Genomic DNA, 21,550 nt, shown 5'->3' on the forward strand with positions numbered 1-21,550 from the left:
GCACCAAAGTGTGTCAATTGGGAATTTTGTACATCTGAAGAAAAGAGATTTATTTGCTTACCTCCACCCAGTGGTGCCCTGCCTCTGTCCAACCGCACATCTCCAAACGGATTGGGTGTCTTGACTGCTAGAGAGAAGCACAAAACATTTGTTGCCTTTACACTGATCCAGACACATTTTTATACACACAAAAGTAATTGAACCCTTTGTTTCCCCTGAATCTTATTTGATTTGACCAATTTAAAGGGACAATGTGTAGAATTTAGTTCCATCTAGTGGTGAACTAACAGAATGCAACAACCTAAGTTCGGAGCGATTGCATTTTGAAGCACGTGCAGTATGGTGCCACAGAGAGATCACACTTGGCAAGCCTACCACCAATTACTACATTTGCAAAGATCTTCTCCTTCGGGTGCCCGTAAGCAGAAAGTATTTTTTTTTGGGGGGGGAGCTCAGTATCATTGCTTCGGCAGCTTTGCTGAGTCAGCATGTCATCGTTGTAAGCAGTAAGTTGCTAGCGAAACATGCCAGCTGTAAGGCGCACCATTGTCATATAATTAGACCTAAGATTATATATATTTAATTTAAAGTTATGTTAATGTGATAGAACATATTCGTTTTGCATATTATTGAAATTAACTCATTTGCTACCAAAAACGTGTAAAAACATTCTATTTTAATATTGCCATCCCAAAAACGTATTTATATGTTTTTAAATGCTACAGCATACAGAAGGCTTTAATGCAGCCTCTGACCTGAAGAGGTCGCTTAAAGCAATGGTAGTTATTACAAAAACGGCCAACAGGTGGCAGCAGAGTATAAGAGATCAACCAGGGTCATGACGCAACAAGCTATTTTTCAACAGGTTTGTGAATAATGATGAAACTTAGCTATATTCTAATTGCTGAAAAACAGAAACAGATACAGATACAAATATACATTTTTCCTGATGAAAGAAGAGACTCTAATATTTCTTTTGGTAGGTTCCATGTTTTTATAGCAATAGCACACAATATTCTGTGGGCCTTGAAAAATCAGTCAAAATCCAGTAAAATAGCCGGGAGCGAAGGGGGTTGCTTCAGTGAAAATAGCTGGGAGTGAATGAATTAATAGTAAGTTTTTAAAATTAATGAACATTGACTAATATAAAAAATCTACACATTGTCTCTTTAAAGACTTAAAGTGGTGTACACACATTTCAAGAATCAAGCTTTATCTGAGTATTTTCCTCTCTTCTGATCAAAGTCAGCAAAGGCTTGATTGTCACATCTCTCAGGTCAATTATCCTGCAGTGTGCGGTGCTTTATTAGGGATTTTTGCGCCAACATCTGCTTGGAAAATTTGGGGCTTATAATCATAAATCTTAAACCTGTTCACCATTTATGATCGCAAATCCATGTGTCAACACCAAAGTCTGCTGAGCCCCATTGTGACATAAAATAGAACTCCAATTAAGAAGCGACATGCTTGTGCTGAGGGTTTGTTTGTATAACGTGTCAAACAAGTCATTCAAAATATAGTTATCAGATAAATTAAGACAGTCAAGGTAATCCAAGACCTTAATAAATTCTCTCAGAAATGGATGGATAGTTTGGTGTGGAAGAACTTGAGAGCCCTGACTTCAACCTCATCAAGCAGCTTTGGAAATTGAATAAAGTAGGACAGAAATGTTGAGCCACCATCAGTGACCTCTGGCCTCGTAAATGTTCTTCTTTGCAAATAAACAAAAATCCCCACAAACAGACTCCAACATCATGTAGAAAGTTTTCCCAGCAGAGTGGAAGCTGTTGTAGTTGCAAGGGAGGAACAACTGCCATTTTCTTTTCTTCAATTTTCACTTTGTGCATGTGTAATGCCACGAGGACATTTGTCCACGCGGACTGTAAATATTGTTGCACAGTACAAAAAAGTGCACCAACAAACTGTTGCAGTCGTACAGTGTTGACACAAATGCAATGACAGGCAGCTCTTGAAATTGTAGAAAAATATGACTTTATTAATTAGAGAAAGATCATTATGATACATTGCTGTCAAAAACACAGTCAAGGTGTAGCATAGTGATGTTATAAGACCGTTAATTCTGCGTGAATAAAGATGCAAATTTGTCATCAGATAACAAAGCTTCCTTTGAAAACAATCAAAACGATTACGCTTAAGAGGTGCGCATAAAGTGAGTGAAGACTTTTTGTGAAAGTGTGTGTTGTGTACTCTCTGCGGTTGGCAGGCGTACAGGAATGGGAGTAACTGCTTGGCAAGGCACACGTCTCGATCTGAAGGGCTGCGATGGCCAATAGCGTTATTACAAATGTTTCCAGGGCAACTGAACTTGGCAGGCTACAGAGTGGTGCAAGTAGAGGGAGGGAAAAGTGCATTGCGTAGCCTTAATAAATGTTATCTGTCCATTAACTAATTACAAGTATTGGAGGCTTGAAGCGAAAGAGTGTCAAGCCAGGTGTCCAGTCCCTCCCCCTCCTGATTTAAAAGCACAGCATCAGCCAAAACCACTCTGGAGACAAAAGTGCAGTGACTAAAAGTGCATCCTGCAGAGTGGCATGTGAGCTGCAATTCCATTTTAAAAGAAACATTGCATCATTTTGTAGCCTCACTTCCAAGTAATTATATGCAAATGCTAAGAGACAAGCCTGCACACTTATACATAAAACTTTTCTTTGCATTCTTTTCTTGTTTTAACCGCAGGTATTAGCTCGGTAGGTTAAAACACAGTCATTAAGAACAAAAAGTGGTTCAGGAAAAGAGTAAATTGGTTAAGTAAGTATTATTAAGTTGTTTTTTTCTGCAAGAGAATCAAAGATGAGATTGTGGGTGGAAAACGAAACAAAAAGCAAAACAGTTACGTAGGTTTATGTGATGTCATCCTTATGGTGCTCATTATAGCCACTGTAAGGCATATTTGTATGGTATTTGAGTAAAGCTTTAAAAAGAACCCCAAAGAAACAACATACGATCCGGAGAGTCACCCTCACCCACGCCGTGCTCTCGTCTGTCACCATGCATTCAAGAGTTTTGATCGTCCCTGTAGGAACGCTACAGAGGCTTACCTTGCTTTCTTTATACGCGTTTCACATTGCTCGGCAGAGGGCAAGCTGCCATTCTACGTCACTACGCACAGAATGCGTTGCGACGTAAATAACAATGGCGGCGTACGCCCAAATAAAGTTTCTACAAAATGTTTTGACCTGGAAATAATTTTTGTAAAATGAATCTCATAGTTATGTTAGTAACCACCAAATAAATAATATAGACTATAGAGCAAACTTGTCATTACAATCGGAGTTCCTTTTAACATACAGAAGTGTGGAACTGCCAATGCGGAGTAAACCTTTTTGAATGGCAAACTCATTCGGCCAGATTTGAAAATACGTTCAAAGGTGATTGTAGGCTAAATGCTAAAAACATAGTATGTTGTTCGATAATACCACTGGGTATAAGAGTAGCGCATGCATATACATTAGAGGTGTGAATTGCCTAGTACCTGGCGGTTCAATTCGTATCACGATTCATAGATCACGATTCGATTCGATACCGATTAATCCCGATACGAAACACTAAAACAAAACACTAATCAGTAAACTTGTACATGTACACTGTAAGATTTGTATGAAAATGTATTTATTTATCTGAAAATTCAGGCATATAACTGGCTGCAGTCTGTTTCATGTTTGAACAGTAAGACGTTTTGTTGAATATTCCCATAAAAAAAATTATGTTTAAAAATCGATTCGGCCACATACCAAATCGATTAGAAAATTGCGCTCTGTAATATCGTGATACATTGCCAAATCGATTTTTTCTAACACCCCTAATATACACCCTGTGGCATTATGGGAAAAATACTATGTTTTTAGTATTTAGGGTACGATACACAGTAAATTTCAGAGTAAATTTTACAAAAAAAAAAAGACTATATTCGGTCCCACTGTAAATAGAGTAAACCTTTACACTTGGATGAGAGTAAAATAAAAATAAAATAAAAAAATACGCTCAAGGGTTGAGGAATGAGCCCGCAGCCTTCAGCATGGAAGACAACCACTGTAGCACTTGAACTATGCTAGACTTGTTGCTAGCTAACATATTGCTGATGTGTCCCAAAGGAGACCAAAAATGAGCTACAAGGATTCCACCTGACACCTGCGATATATTGACACCAAGTAGGAGTGGCATGGGTCAGTGGTTAGGTTGGCAGGTCTCCCAACCTGAGGTTCTGTGATTGTTCCTCAACTGTTGAGTTTTTGTTGTTGAATATTTTACTCTCTTCCGAGTATTAAAGGGATACTTGACTCATTGAGCCATTTTCAGCAGTAAAAAGTTAATATTTTGTCCAGAATAATTTGGTAACTTCATTATTTTTCATTTACAATTAATACCTTTAAATACTAATGTTTCACTTGCTGTCAACGGAAGATGACATCACCTGTGCTGACGACCAATCATGGCTCAGTTTACTGACCAACCCAGAAAACAGGTGAGCCATGATTGGTCATTACCTACTTCCTCAGCACAGGTGATGTCATCTTCAGTCGACAGCAAGTGGAAAAACGTGGCAACTTTTCATTGCTGAAAATGGCTCAACAAGTCAAGTTTGCTCTGTTTAGACTTAGTCTTTTTCAGAGTAAAATTTACTCTACAAAATTTACCGGTACTATGTACGTTTGCACATATTTGCAATCTCGTTGGAACAAGTTGGAAGTCAAAAATGTTTACTCCACAGTTGCAGTTCTGCACTTCCGTATTAATATGCTGTAATGTAATCCTGTAATTACCATTGGGAGACAGCATATCTCAGCATTCATATATAGAAATATTCTGGGACTCATAAGTTCTACTTTCCTGTTAAACACTGCCAATAAAAAAAAAGGATATCATCAATGCTTCATGTTGCTGTTGGTTTTCATGGTGCCTTGGCTCAATCTTGAAATTAAATATACCGCAATACACAGCAGCTGATTTGATGGCACTCTTGGATTGGTAGGCGCAAATATCAAGAGAGGGATGATGGTAGACGATAGACAGCTGTGTCTATTTACAAGCCAGCACACATTCCCACTGAAAACACCCACAACTTAAATCGGCTCCTTGCGGCTTTTATCCAGGCGGCTCTAAAGATGCGGAGAGAACAACGCAAGTGGGTGGTGCGATGCGTAAAATGGGAGAGGAGAGACGTGCTTTATTATGAAAGACGAGCATAAAAACTGAGCACTGATGATGACTGCATCCGTCACTGATTGAAGCCCCACCAGCAGCATTTCTTAATTGTGCACATGCTTGTTTGGAAATGATAATGGATCCCCTCCATCCCTCCCACTGCCACCACTACAACAGGCCAAAGTCCAAGCAAGAGCAGAGTTCATTTCTCCAGCCAGATTCATTCTCGTATCTCAGATGTCTGGTTTTAGCTGGTGGTTTGGCAGCTCTGGCTGGCTAAACCCAGCCCACAAGTCTGTGTAGAAGTCAATGCTGGGGGAGTTCCAAGAGGATGGTCGGGGCCTTCTGTAGATAAATAAGTCATCCAGTCCTCCACTGCAGCCCTGCCATCAGGATCAGCGGGTCACAGTGTGACAGGTGTCAATACCAAACTCCTCAATGAGACGACGAGGAAAAAAAAGCAACCAAAGCGACATCCAGTCGTGAGTACACCAATTTGTTTTTGTACACTTGCATCGTCAGCCGTGCAGCTGTCACCTGATGAGTTTGAGTGATTTGTGACACCGACGTCAAACGCTCGAGCCAATCGGCTCATTTCAGCAGAGAGTGCGGTGTCGGTCTCGGCTGTCCAACCTCACTGTCAGCACTGGCTCCACCCCTGGGGCGGCCATACTGGAGGACCAATTAGAGTACTGGAAGCACTGCGAGGAGCTGTGATAGGCCACCGACTGTTGGCTCTTCTGGGTGGCTAGGTGTCGTCTGCAGCAACAAAGAGCTCTGACCAAGATGGCCACAGCCAGGATGAGGAGGGTGGCCCCAACAGCCATAATGTAATACCAGTGGATGGGGAAGGGAGGAACGGGAATACCTCCCCCTGGTGGAGAGATACAGAATAATTGGCCGACAGGAAGAGAGAGGAGTGGCGCTACAGTTTCTGAAATTCTCAATTTTCTATGCCAAAAAGGAGGCGTGCACCTGAGCATGCACAAGCATGCCGAGTGAAAAAAATGGCCAAAGAAATATTCAAATGCATCCATGTGCATAAATGCATCTTTGGGTTGGGGGGACACATTTTCACACCAAGACCATCAATTTGAAATCAGCCCAATGGAAATGCACATATTCACAATGACATGACTTGGTGTGAAAGCAAGTTGAAATAATTAGTTGAAAAGCACCCGCACACTTTTTCTTCTTGTTAGGCCCTTCAACTACATCACCATGCAAGACTCACAAGACACCACATAGGAATCGAGTGCTGCCAGAGTTCGCTGGATTTGTTATTTAACTGGCTTGACTTGGCAGATCGGTTTCAAGCTCATGTTATTCTGCTTTCTCACTTTGCCTTTCTTCTCATGCATCAGCCTCCAGGCCAGTCCTCTCCTCCACGAGCCAAAAGTTTTTCACAATGTTGCCCCTGGATTGAACCCCTTCTCCATTTATTTAGAAGAACTAACCTAAGCGCTTTCCAAGAAGTCTCTACTCCAAGATTTCATCGATATCTACAATCCAGGGACTAAAGAAATTAATTTCTCAAGTATGATCCAAATATGACTCTGAGAACTTCAAAGGGCTGCAAAGCAACAGTGAACTTGGAGGAGAGAAGCATAGCTGTTTTTTAACAACAGAAGGTGTTGCTGCATGCCGCCGATGCTGCTGCTTCAGACTGTGCACATTCATTAGGTGAGTTGCGGAGCGGAGGGACGCTCAGGCTTGCTGTGTGTATACGTGGCCATATTATTGTGTGAGATGCTGTGGAAAAAAAAGGCGTAGGAGAGCACGGGTGGGCATACGTGATATTTGCAGTGACAGCAACCACCAAGCTCTTATCTTATTGGAGGACATTATGAGATGCCAGAGCACAAACATCAATCTCGTAGCGTCCCGCAGGATGCTCTAAATATTTTTCACGAGGCAGACAGTTATTTAAAACCCGTCAGGCTGGCTCTGTGAGCCACAAACCGAGATCATGAAAAAGATTTCCTCATATCTGACTGCCTGAGGTGTGCTTGATTTCACTTGCCTTTCACGCAACATTTGCACTTATGCAAAGAATCGTCCTGTTTCCACTGGGATACAATGAATTACAGACGTGGTGGGTACTTCCGCCAATCGTCGATTCCCGTCAATGACAATGCCCGGCGAGTGCATAATGACGCAAAGCCCCGGAAAAAAATACACTGACTGACTGAGCACCGACTGAAGCAGGTTTATGTCCGTTGATTGGGGTAAGGACCAGGGTTATTATAGTTTTGGAATTTTCATTTGAGTTTTTATTTTGTTTTGAGTTTCGTTTTTTACATTTATTTAGTTTTAATTAGTTTTCAGGGTGGTTCTGTTTTAGTGTTTAATTTTAGGTTAGTTTTAGTTAGTTCCAATATTATTTTTCGTTGTATTTTTTGTAAATGTATATTACATATGTGCAATATTTAATAAACACTATGGTAAAATGAAAATAAAATAATGCATTTCCTACCTAGTGCTGCATTTCGGCTGAGTTAGATGAAAAAGCAGGCAATCCGAGCCATTTGAGTCAAAAGTCAAGCACACAAAATTGTCGACTCGGAGCGACGTCATCTGAAGGTGCTTTTCTATTGGCTGCTGCTAGATGACGTCACTTCTGTGCGACTCACTTTCAAATGTCCTTAATTCCAGTTAATATCAAAATAAATATACAAAATCATCCCTAAAGGTTCATGTGTTAAATTAATTACCAAAGACTAAAATGAAAGACATTTTCACTATAATTATAGTTAGTTTTTGCTAGTTTCAGATTTGGTAAAAAAAAAAAAAAAAAAAAAACATTTTCGCTTTTATTTTATTTTGTTAACAAATTAGTTTTTTGAATTTTAGTTTTAGTTTTCGTTAACTAAAATAATCTTGGTGAAGACAGACGGACCTTCTCATTCTGTGTATTTTTGCGAGGCTTCGCATCATAAAGCATTCGCTGAAAATGCAGCGAAAGGTGGCAATCGTTACTGACGGGAATTGACGATTGATGGAAGTGCCCACCTCTGATGAATTACCCAAATCTTTTTCTGCTAATCAACATATTCTGGCATTCATTAGTTGGGTGTTTAGTATTTGTTTGGTGATATCTACATGCCGCTTGCACTCTAAAAACAGTTGGGTAAAAAATAATCCAACTATGGGTAAAAAATGTATCGATCCACTACTTGGGTCAATTTGACCCAACTTTGAGTCAAGAAATGGGTCTTTTTGTGTAAAACAACTCATAAACGTTGGTCAGATGCTTTACTTGGGTCAAAAAATTGGGTTATTTTGTATAAAACAACCCAGAAAGGGTCAATTTGACCCATAAAGTGCATCGGTCCATTTTCAATTCATAATTGGGTTACTTTTGACCCAATATATATATATATATATATATATATATATATATACACACTGTCTTTAGAGTGTGTATTCATTCTGAAACCCTTGCAGTGTAGTTGGTCATGTGATAGTTTGTGCAGCTTATATTGTCATTGAGACATGTTGGTGCCGCCAAGCGAAAACCCACAGCCTGGTGCATACTAACAAGCAGAAGCAGCAAGGCCAGAGAGTAAGTGACATCATACACTCACCGGTCATATCTGGAGAGAAGGCATTGATTGGTTCTGTGAGGACAGTCCGAAAACATGGGTGACGAGGAGGGAGCAAGAGAGTGAGAAAGAGAGAGGGAGAGAACTGTTAGGTAACTTTACACATGACATGAAAAGCGCGGCAAATGTCAAATAAATGTCACAAGACTACCAAAGCCCTCCTGAGGAAATTTAAGTTAATTCCGGAGACAGCTCACATGAATTATGGCCTTTACTGGACTCCACTGTGAGAATGCAATTTGTGTGAGCTGGCAACAGAATGCATCTCAAGATGTTTATTAGAGTCCAGTTCAACTGTTTGGGAAGCCACAGAGCAGAGCCTTCACTTTGATTGCAGGGAATGCAAACACAAAGATGTGCTGCCTGTGTATAGGGAAAGGGAAAAACGCCTTGTGGCAGAAATGCCAACAGTGTACTCTGAGAAATACCGTACCGTGTTGGATGATAAGCAGCATCCCAGCACGCTGTGGGAGTGGCGAAGAAGCCAAGATTGGCTGTAATTTTTTGCTTTTTTGACTGCTGAGAAGTTTAGACTCTCGATATACACACCCCATGACTGACGCGACTTCTCACACACCTGTCCGCACTGGCTGGTCTGGCTCAAAAGCACCACGGATGTCAGGCGGAAACTGGTAGCAAGTTTTTAACGGCGCACCTCCAGCTTGGTCTGTGATCTGCTTAAGACCCTCTCCAAAGCCCCGACTCAGGCCAGATTAAGGAGGCTGCCTTGGCTTTTGGCTCGCGCCAGCCGCTCCGCCGTTTACTTTGGAAACAGCCTGTCGAGTAATTCCCTTTGACGGCTCGGGAAAAGCTCTGTTTACAAATACGACCGGCTTGTGCGCATAAGAGATAGACGGAGGAGAGAAAGAGAAGAATAGAAATCTAATGAAACATAGATTAGCATCGCGGGGGCCCACAGGGCATTTATGGCCTACTTTTCCTATTCTTCTTTTTTTCTGGAGGAGTTTATACACTGCCCCTCCTTCGCTCGCTTCGCCTCTTTCATCTATGTGCTAGGTGGGTGTTTTGGAATAAAACGTCTCTCTAAAGCTGGATGTGGAGGAATGTCGGGGGTGTTTATCACGTCGCATGCATTACTGATGCCTTTAAGAGGTATAAGTGGAGAGGATGGTGACGGTGACAGAGGGCGGCTGGGTCAAATAAAGAACAAAAAAAGTACAGCTCGTCCCTCTCTTGTGTGGGGGCTTGTGCCACTTACGTGTACACTCCTCCAGCGGCGTGCTGGAGCTCATGTGGATGTTGTCAATCCAGACATGTCCTCTCGTGCCGTGCGCAAAGAAGCCCTCCATCACAACCTAAGCAGCAGGAAGAAGAAAGAGGCACGGAAGGAACAGAGGAAGCATGGGAGGAGAGAAGGAAGGCAACACAAGGGACAAGAAGGAGGAAGAGACGGGATGAAAACTTAATAGAGTGCTTGCGATTTCAAAGCAACAACTTCATACTTCATCTTCCCCCTCGCTTGCAAGCAATTTACTCTTTTATGAGAACATCAGTGTGATGGCTGTAAAAAATGCAACTCTAAACAATCATGCAACCCAAAGAGACAGCGTGGCTTCTTTTCGGGTGACTATTATTTATCTTGCCTGCATGTGAAGCTTCCACAGAGCCAGTGAATTCATCACTAGCTGGTAGGGATATAACGATAACTAATAATAAATAACTAATATTAAAATTGCCACAATATTCTCGGCGTCATGTCAACGATATTAAAAGCAGCACGTCTGTTAAAAAGGTAAAGTTGTTTTCCATTTGTGCAGTTCTAGCAACCTCTAGGGGTTAGTTTATTAGTGAAGTTTAATTTTAATTGGGTATGTTTTGGCCACTGAGGCTGTTTTCTTTCTTATAAATCAGTCATACCTGCAAATATTTTTCAACATCTCCATAAAAAACAAAACAAACAAAAAACATTACTTTACTACATTACTTCTGAACACAACGTTGTGAACTACATAGAGCATGATACTCATTAATAGGAGAACATGACAATGACATTTTGGCAATATCATGAGTTTTTACACGTGATAATTATCACGTATCGTGATAATTATTGTATCGTAAGGTTCATATCGTGATATTTATCGTATCATGATGTTTGGATATCGTTGCATTCCTACTACCTGGTAGTCTTTAGGTGAGCGAGGCAGGATAGTGCGGCCCTCCTTCCAGACTGGGCCCTGGTCATCTTTTAGAGTCCACAGGAGGGTCTCCTCATTGTGGGTGTCTCGCAGCAAGACCCTGAGGTGCCCCTCGGCCTCCCCCCACATTTGGTAGGAAAAGAGAAGGCAGACAGGACCGGTGTCGGCCGGCACCACGGGGCTGAGGAGGCGAGCTCGCTGCTGCTCTGTCTTTGGACTGGCTTCGATATACAGATGACTGTTGAGCTCTGAAGAAGAAGCAGCACCACAAGAGATCATTTGTTATTTCCATATTAAATGTGGGGGTGCAAAATACATGAGCAGTGAATATCATAATTCTGAGAATTTACTGAAAAATTACTGTAAAACATATCACAACTGTATTAGCCAAATCTGTGTTCCCAGTAGTGCGCTAAATAAAATGTTTTTTATTTTTATTCCTTTAGTCCTGGAGGCCCTAAAAAGTATTCTCCGCAATAAGTGCATGATGCTGTATTTAAAGGGAAAGTCAAGCCCAAAATGTCTTTACTATATGTTGTACGCCCCCAAGTAATGTAAACACGATATTCGGATTAATATTGTGTTTGTGGAATATGAATTAAGAAGCAAAATCCAGATGTTTTTATCCATCTCAGCGAGGTGGCCATTTTTCCACTTGCCGTCGACTGAAAATGACATTACAGTTGCTCAGGTAACAGGTAATGACTCAGCTTGCCAATATTAAGACCAAACTCAGAAAACCGGTGAGCCGTGATTGGTTGTTGCCTGAGCCCTGTGCAAATTTTACGTCATCTTCAGTCGACAGCAAGAAACAAAATGGCTGGCCTTTGAATGTCCATAAAAATGGCTGTATTTTCCATCTTAATTCACATTCCACAAATGTAATATTAATTTGAATACTGTGTTTAGACTAGTGAGGACGCATAGAACATATCATTAAAAAAAATATGGGGGGGTTGACTTCTGTTTTGAGGTAAATGGCATGAATGTAGCACAAGCACACTATGTGTGTGTTCATGGCTGCAGAGACACAATTGTCATCATCAATCATCCATGTGGAAAAAGAAAGCCCCAGTAATTCATCCTTATTCTCACAAAAAAAAACGACACACACTTTGAACACAATCGCAGGCAAGAGCAAAGTCATCCGTTACTTACAGGAACGACATCACCAGTGAACAATAGTTACTAGGGGTGTGCCCAAAAAATCGACTCTCATAAGAATCGCAATTCTCATTTAGTATGATTCAGAATAGATTTTAAATGTCCCAAAATCGATTTTATTTAAATTGTTTTATACTGTCTTGCCTTTGTCTGTGTGTGCCTTCATTTGGAGCGTTGTTCATTTTGTACCCGGTTTGGCCACTGAGGGGCAGTGTGGTTCCACGCGGTCTAATACACAGTTTAGTTGTAGCCACATTAGAGAGTAGAAGGAAAAAGTCACGATCAAGTTATTCCAATAATAAAAAAATAAATTCAGTGTGGAGCCGTTCTTTTGAGTGATAAAAGTGCCGCGAGTAGCATGCTAATTAGCATTAGCGAGTCAAACTGGAGTAGATCATTACAATTCCTTGCACATCTATAGATTGAAGCAAAAATCATTGTCAATCAAATCATTTTGAATAGAATAATCTTTCCTAATCGAAAATCGATTCTGAATCGAATCGCAGACCCAAAAATCGGAATTGAATCAAATCGTGAGACCTTCAAAGATTCCCACCCTTAATAGTTACTCCCCTCCAAACAAGACACAAATAAACACACAGAAGAATAGATTAAATCACAATGATCAATAATCACTGTGTGAAAGTGTAAGTGGGTCAGTGTGTGTTAACAAATATTTTTTTTAACAGGAAGGGAGAATTAAAGTACTTAATATTGGGGTGTATGTATACATTCGTGCATAATTTCACATATTTATTTTACTCCAGCAGGTCTCCAGCAAGCAATCAGTTAACTTCTTTTGAGAAGTGAACTTGTGATTCTTAATTTCTTCTTTCCAAATGCACCATCTGTTAGGCATATACTTGCTGGTGAGTCAACAAGAGGAACTTCACAATGTGTCTCTTGTCAGATTGGTAATTGGTAGCCAGCATAAAAATGGCAGAATGAGGGCTGTCTTACTTGATTTCAAGACATAAATATGGTGTGTAAAGTTTGCTGCAGCTCTTGATCTTGGTATCATTTGACAAAAGCATGCCACAGCTATGATATTAAAACACCAGGGAACTGTTTGAAATTGGACGGTTTGAAATTGTCCATTCAGTTGCACCTTTACTATGTGCATGAAAGGGAAAGAAATTTATTTTTTTCCCGAACCGTGTTGTGCTTGCTGGCCAAGACAGTTCATAATCCAAGCTGCTTCGCAATGCAAACTCGACCTCCAGGTTTCAAACATACTTTTGGGAACTGCCACTTTGTTGCACACGATAATGACAATAAAGGCTTCTATTCTATTCTATTCTATTGAGCTAAATAATGTTCATCATTGTGTCTTATTCAGAGCAAGTTCATGTGAGGAGAAAATGTTTTGCGGATAACGAGAGAAACAACACATCAACCGTAATTCGACAGCAGTGAAATAATGATCCTGTACTATCCTGGCTGGGATTTCGGACCTTTGACACCAGCGAGGAATTCAAAGGCTATCTGGTGCCTGTGGACGGCTGGAAATGATTCCTTATGCACGAAAGCCCCAACTTGGACTAATCCAAGTAGAAGCCTTGAATGCTGCGTTGAAAGACGTCACTTTGAAGCACCTTGTCAGAGACAGCACGGCGCTCGATATAGGTCACACCGGAGCAAAATGTCCTCCCTTTGCTTTGAGGTCGGACGAACATGATACAGGTACCATCCGGTGTTTGACAAATATGTTTAATTTGCACCAGATGGGAAAAATGAAATCTTTCACAAAGACAGTGAATTTTAAAATAAGGTTTGGCTAACCATCTCTTACACTTCATACAGAAAGCAATGAACACATAAAGAAAACAAACACATAAGCCTTCTATGACATTTAATATCATGCCAAAAGTAGCACTTTTGATCCACTGATATACAGGAAAAAACGGGATACTTTCTTTCTAGCTATCCGAAGATAGGAAGAAACGGCTGCATTTGAATAATAGACTGCTTCTCTTTGGAATCTCCTCTTTCCTCCAATTGCTGCTGAATCACATGCTAGTGTGTGTGTGTTTCTGACACAAAGTAGTGTGTCTGGCACACATTTCTAAAATTAGCTGTTTTCAATTAAAGGAATTATCTTGGTCAAGTTGAATGAGGAAGAAAAAGACTCCATTAAATTGAACATATCTTGTCTAGACTCAGTGATATTCTCAACTTTAATACATTTCTGCTTGTGCAATTTTCTGTGACCAAATTGGAACTTTGCCTAAAGTTCACACATAAACACTGTAGTAAATAGAAACCTTGGGAGTGCTAACAGTCGCCCATTCTAATAGTGAGGTGCTAAGCCGCATCATGTTTGCTGCTGTATCCTTGAGCCCAATTCCCCTGTAGACCATTTGTCCATCAAAAGCTCACTACATGGAGAAACCATCATCTCTTTGATTGACAGCTGAGCAGGCAGAGGTGCTGACTGCTGAGGGTACTCACCATGGCTGTGCAAGGACCAGAGGAGGGGGGCGCTGGGGTCGTGCGTCCACCCACACAAACCGTTCTCAAAGTCACACACGCCGTCTGCTGGCGAGGGGGTGGCGGCTGTGGAGTCGAGAGGAGAACAACCGTGAGAGCCAGCAAGCAGTGTGCCCCATTTCTCTCTACCACAGTTTGCTGCTACCTGTGGTGGATGCAACGACGGTGGTGGTCTGAGCAGGGAGTGTGGGCGTGGCCGTGTCTGCTGGCGTGGTGATTTCTGCAGGGACAATATGGTCATCAAATGTTATATTTCACAAATCATATGAAGCGAACCAATTGAAAAAAAATGGAAAGTGTGGCAGTGCCGCAATCTAACCCTCACTCTAAATAAGCTGGGATAGACTCCAGCTTTTAGAATAATGTTACATTTTGGATCATGAAGCTATCACATTTTGGATAATTAAGGTGCTTTGCATTCTTGCCAACTAACACATGATAAGTTACCACTCTCATGCCAGCGACCAGCTAAAGTCCACCAACCGCCACGCTTGAAGCGTACTAATGCACCCCTGAGTGCTAGTTTCAACACATAAACCCAAAGTGAGAAAATGACAATTGAGAATATTACAGTGGGCTGTGTGTCAGATTATTTCTTAGCTGAGAGCAGACACTTCTCGGTGTCTGTGCTGGTTGCCTGGCAACTGGTCCTGGCAAAGCACTTGTGTGGCACAAATAGCAAATGAAAATTTTGGGCGGCGGGGGAGTCATTGCAATGTAAAGCATACATCACCCCGCTCCCCCCAATGCTTTCTGTTGAAGATCAGCTCATTTGACAGCAAGAGAAGATGCTTTAAGTTTATCAGCTAAAGTTTTAGAATTCTCATCCTACTGATCCAGGCACGGAGAATGCTATGCCATGTTGTGTCTGTGTGATTTTATAGCTGTGTGAGCTTATAGCTCAATGAACAACACGTAACTTATGAACTTGGGATGGGTTTAAAAAATGAATTAATCAATATTGAATCGATTTTCCTTTTCGAACCTGATATCGAAACGCTTATTTTAATATCTCTTTTTCTTATAAAATCCTAAGAACATTTTCTATCTTTTCTTGAAATTTACTGTTCACGTGAATTTAAAAGTACTTTCTTAAATTTATGAAAGACCTGACATTATGCACTGTCAGATCATTAATAATGTCTTAATTTATATTTACAGTTATTGAATTAGAATTATAAAAAATATTTACATCTCACCTTTGCTGAAATGATTATAACGTGTTACTTTCATTAATAAACTAAATCATTTAACCAGTTACTGCGTCTGCAAAATGTAATTTGGAATTTAATGTTTTAATGGTCCTTTATACGTTTTTTTGTTTAATGCTTTATGTTAAATTTTTTTAGCATACAGAAGGCTTTAATGCAGCCTGACCTGAAGAGGTCGCTTAAAGCAATGGTCGTTATTACAAAAAACGGCCAGCACGTGGCAGCAGAGTATACGAGATCAACAAGGGCCATGCTGCAACCAACTGTTTTACCCAGTGTTTTAAACAGATTTGTAATTAATGATGAAACTTAGCTATATTCTAATGCTAATAGCTGCAAAACAGATACAAATATACTTGTTTCTCTGATGAAAGAAGATACTCTGATCTTTCTTTTGGTAGATTCCATGTTTTTATAGCATTAGAACACAATATTAAGTGGGCCTTGCAAAATCTGTCAAATCTGTTGGGGTGAGGCCAATGATTCAACGTTGTCATGTGACTTGAAGCCAGGAGCGGTTTCCAACCTCAGTTTCTTATTGTGAACACTCAGTACGTTCATAACAATATTTCCATTTGCATACTCACTAACCACAAAATTAGCCACAGATCCGGTACAGTTGCATTCAAATGTGCCTGTAGGAAAGTATAAATTCTCATTTATCTCAGAGGTATTAATTTAACAGTAAGTTTATTATGACGATTCTCTCCAGTTGCAGCTGTACCTAATGTAGTGTTGCTTAACACCAATTAGAAGCATCCTACTGATGACGCTCCTCTTTCTGAATGACTCGTGACATCCTTTAAATGCCATGAAAGGCACTGAGGGGAGCAAACACAGTGTGACAATTGGTCTACTTAAAGGAACTTCCCGTGAAAGGAACTGTGACCAATCCCCAACTGCCGAGAAGGCTGACATGAAAGCGCTGTCGCAGCTGGCGAAAGCTCCTGACATTAATGCTGCATTTATGCCCCGTCCGTTATGCCAGTCATTAGCCACCTAATGAGATGCTTATCTGTCAGCATGCTGAGACGTTACAGCAGGACGCTTTCCAAATCAAGAATTTCCTTGCGCCTCTTGTGCTGTCGTTTGCTGTTTTGAATCAAGTCTAACTACTTGGTCCCTCAGGTTTTGGGGTAAGACCTTGGAGTGTACCAAATGCCTAATTGTAACCTTCTTCCTGGCGAGTAAACACACACACATGTGTCAAAGCGCCCAGAAGACACAGTCTTGTAGTCCATTAAAATTCTTTCCAGCTCCTGAGAGCACAGTGCTTTCAAAGGTCACAGTGTAAATGTGTTGACCTTTCCTGGGTGACAGGAGTGTCATGGGCAATGGGAATAAGACCGACTTGTGTGATTGTTTGCGTGTGGATGTTTACGTGCGAAGAACGTGCCTGACCTGCCTAGTTCACCCTGAGCTAGCTGTTCGCATACCATCTATGCGCAATGACGTGTCTGCTACAGTTGCAGGTTATGATGCAAGCCATCATCATGCATGGGATGAGATCATGAGACATTAACATTTGGAGACAGATTCAAAGTGGACTTTAAATGACCAATAGAGATCCTGACGTCACGCGACTTTGTCTGAACACGCCCCCCTCCGGCAGGAAAGTATTGGCGCAGTGTTAATGGGCTACAAGGGCGTGGAGGGCGAAAACTAGCGTTTATCCGTCAACTTTCTGCCCAAGAGCATTGACAGTCACTTTGATGAAAAGGACATGACACACATGCGCGAGGTGGACATGTTGGATTGCCGATGAAGTGTCAGGAGGTTTTTTTTTTCAACTTGGGGACGCTGCTAATGTGGAATTACCTCCTCTCTTACACCGTTGGCAGTGTTATTTATGTACGTTAGCAACTTAGCAGCTGCTAAATCGGCCACGGCCGCCGTCATTTATACCATAGAAAGTATTCTTTATGGTGTTGGTCAGTTATTAAATTCAACTTCTAATATCTATGAAACCGTAGCAGAACAAATGAACAAAACAGATTATTTCCCCCACATTTTGCATGTGGTAACAGTTAGCATCTGCTGATTTAGCCACCATGTACAAAGTTCAACTTTGGCTACGCATTGGTTTCTCTTTTGGTAGCCTGGAGAATGCTCAATCCTTTTTTTTTTGCCTGATCTCGTTGTGGCAGCTGGTCCACAACAGCTGCCAATCATTGTTAAAGTGTGGCGTTTGTCATTGACTCAAAGTGGAAGACCCGTTTTCTATCATGCCAAAATGGTTGCGCTAACGGCCATTTTGACACGCGTGACGTCAACTTCAGGATCTCTATTGGTGCACCTGCTCATCAGTAAACAACTGCAAGACTAAGTCTGTTCTCATGAGATCTAGAATGGTATACTATAATTAGCATAACATAGAGGAAAAAAAGCTTCGTTTTAATCAGTGAGTGTTAAGAAAATATGTTAATACTGATGTCACTGTGGGCCATTGTGTTGCTATGGTCCTGTATTTGTTACTCGTAGGTCCTGTATTTCGGTCCTGTATTTGCCACTGTTATTTTTTTCATATAAGTCTTTATTCTGTCATATCGAATTGAGCATAGTTCCAGCTGGAGTTACTGAGTGACACTTTTGTTAGTACGATGAAGTTTCTCTGCATCCAGCCCACTCAAGGTCATTAGACAAGGTTTCTCCATCAAGTATTTTCTTTGAGGCCATCTGAATCCAGCCATGCTCTCTGTTGTTACTTTGTATCTATTTTTTTGGTCTATAAGTACTATAACTTGCCTTTCTGGTCTGCTTTTGGGTCCAAATTCCACACCTCACTTGGGAAATGTGCCCAAATGCAAACTCCACTGCTTTGAATAATACATACAATTTTGGTGGCATAAAACTGGATTTGAAGCATATTTGTTGAGTGCCGTGCAACGACTGTTTCTTGTCACTGGAAAACATTTCCATTCAAATAAAATACAGCATTTGCTATTAAATTGTCATGAGACGATTAAAAGGAACACCTTTTTCTACCATCCCAAATTGTGTATGTTGTGATGCTGTGGCACCAGATGTGTAATTTTCAAACGAGCACGTTTGAACAATGCAATCTTCCTCTCAGACTGAAATCATCCTCATGCATTTTGCATTTTTGGAGGGAGTACATTTGCAAAAGCAGTGACGTGTGTGTGTGCGTGTGCACAAGAGAGATATGTAGAGGATGAGATGGGGAGGATGAGAGAAAAGACTAAAAACATTATGAACCCACGCACAGGGCCTCAAGGGGCAAAGAAGTGCAACCATATGTTGGGATGGTGAGGCGGATTTTATTCTACTCTTCTGTCACAGCTTCTACTTCAAACTGCACCAGGAATCAGGCACCAGGTTAAAAAATAGAAAAAGCAAAGCAGAACCTGAGAGGACATAACTGAGGGCAGAAGCGAATAATATATGCACTATGTCAGTGGTCCTGCTGAGCTTGGAACAAAGTGTGACCCTCAACATTAGACACATGGTACATTCCACCTTACTTATAAATTTGTGTGATGATCTTTCTGTGCTGAACACGTCAAGCACAATAAAAGACAAACCCAAGTCACCCATGCAAGTTGAATGGGGCATGATGTCATATGTGTGTTTGTGTGGATGTCTCTTAGTGGTTTGCTTGATGTGACTGTTGTACGTATGTGACATGCTTGGCTGTGCTACACGGCATCAGTTATCCTGTTCGGGCTCAGAGGGAGTGGCGAACAGTGAAAGTCCATATGTGTGCTTGTGCAAGGAGATGTATGAGCATGTATCGGTGTGTATGCATGTGTGTGTGCCACACACATCTGGAAAACAGACTATGCTGAAAGTTGTCTCTGGGGATGCATTCCTGTAAGACAAACCCTGTCCACTCCCTCCTGGTACTAGCACATGTTTCTGGAAGCTTGCAGAGAAGTCATATTTTCCAGGTGAAATAATTTCAAAACATATCAGGCTGAAACACTTTTCTAATCTGCGATGTTTGTGTGTCTTTCTTCCTCTGACAAACTCCATGTTTGTTTGATGCCAGCCTCACTATTCTCGGAAGCACCTTCTCGTAGGTTTTTAGTAAAATAAAGAATTACACCTACGTTTAAAATTCTAATAAAATAATTGGTTGATTCAATACAATTTAATTATTAAAGGATAATAAAGGATAATAAAAAAATTACATGATTGGACTTTTATTGTCATGATCTGTTTTTCCCTCCGTTTTGAATGGATTTAGTTTTGTCATGTTTTCAATGTGTCCCTTTTTCCATGTTTTATCTGTCTCATTAAGGTTTTGCGTCTCACCAGCCCTTTTCCACGTGTCAACCAATTAGCTCCCTCAGCCACCTGTGTCTTGTCCAGGTGTTCCACGTTGACATTAATTTGGTTATTCGAAGTAAGTAACTTCACATAACACAACGTGATTTGTTCAGACTGCCTGAACCAGAACAACAAACAATTGATCGGAATCAGCCATCTTTATTGTTTACATTCACCTCGAACGCATTGAGGATAGAACTGTGACAATCCGAGTGGGGAAAAAAAATCCCCACCTTCCTCGAATGCAGCGTTAGTTCACTGTTGTTTTCAAGATGGCAAACGCCCAGTCAGATTGAATTGATTTCGAAGCTGAAGAGATATTGTACGTTTTGCTTCTACGCCGATAAAGAAGACGACTAAGGGCTGCTTTTCATGAATATCCTCCAGGAGAGCCTCTAAAATGTACTCGCAGTGTGGCGCCAATATCGAGTGCATGAAGAGTGCGTGCGCCGTGGCTCCTGTGCCGTTTATCGCCGGACAGAGAGGTGCAAATGTCGCGGTGCTGCTTGGCGGGGTTGTGGCAGAGAGGGGCACACTACAGTACAATACTGTACCATAATGTATGATGTGGCGCGCACTTAAATATGAACTTGCACGCAAAATACAGCATTTATGGACATCAGTCAGCCTTTGTTCGTATCTGCGAATGTTCATAATTCGGATGTTCGTGACTAGAGGACTACCTGTATAATATTTTTGATAATTCCACGCTCCTTGTTTCCCTTTTTTTTTGTAATCGGAAAATAAATCATTCTTGAGATCCTCCTGACCTGCCTTCCTGCTTCCCTGCGCTTGGGTCCCCACCGTGCAAAACCATGACATATTTCACATCCACATTCAAATTAAAGTTATACCACGACTGAATCTCCTACCTGGAAGGTCACAGCCCAGTATTTCCACTCTCATCCCAATCCCTGCTGGAGACCACCGTTCAGGGTACAGTCGGACGTACTGGGCCATCGTCTCCTCAAAATGACGCAGCTCTGGGGTGTCATAGTGTGTGTTACCCTCAAAAATCTGGAAGAAATAACCACACACACAATCTACAAAGTGGAACCTCCAACAAACACACATGTACTGTATCCTGTTCTCTATACCGACCTTAGGCTGGCTGGTCTTTCGGTCCATGATGAAATTCCATTCTTTTCCATTCAGGCTATATGCAACTTTGTACTTGCGGACAAAAGCCCGGTTCTCTGTGGTTCCTCCACTTGCTGCATCTCCCCCCCTTGCTCCCTGGGTGATGACTCCACGCACTGTTTTGGGCACACCCAGGTCCACCTGGAACCAATCAACGATGGGGAAACAAAAATGCTTTGATGGTTCTCCAGGAACTTGTATAATTATCTCTACCAAGGAGCTTATGTGTTTGTTTGCTAGTGAACTGCTTAACCAATACCCATGGAAACTTTTATGGTGAGATTAATCATGGGTCGATGAGAAATCTATACATTTTTTTGGGAGTCAGATA

General features: G+C 41.2%; 1 protein-coding gene across 5 annotated transcripts in view; it reads right to left on the reverse strand.

Moving 5' to 3' along the window:
* The window catches only part of nrp2a (neuropilin 2a), a 73,741-nt gene that overhangs the window by 2,603 nt on the left and 49,588 nt on the right, over positions 1–21,550 (reverse strand). For 2 of the 5 annotated variants that reach the window (XM_086067729.1, XM_086067732.1), the window contains exons 10-17: positions 21,181–21,360; positions 20,952–21,096; positions 14,724–14,798; positions 14,540–14,644; positions 10,907–11,172; positions 9,988–10,084; positions 8,751–8,783; positions 62–124 (exon numbers count right to left, since the gene is read on the reverse strand). In XM_086067729.1, the coding sequence (XP_085923855.1) occupies positions 62–124; positions 8,751–8,783; positions 9,988–10,084; positions 10,907–11,172; positions 14,540–14,644; positions 14,724–14,798; positions 20,952–21,096; positions 21,181–21,360 (964 nt within the window). The other 3 variants (XM_086067728.1, XM_086067731.1, XM_086067730.1) reach the window with 2 other exon arrangements.

Source organism: Leptonotus elevatus, chromosome 2 (genome assembly GCF_054856555.1).
Source record: "Leptonotus elevatus isolate MCC_2025b chromosome 2, RoL_Lele_1.0, whole genome shotgun sequence".
In the NCBI taxonomy this organism is placed as follows: domain Eukaryota; kingdom Metazoa; phylum Chordata; class Actinopteri; order Syngnathiformes; family Syngnathidae; genus Leptonotus; species Leptonotus elevatus.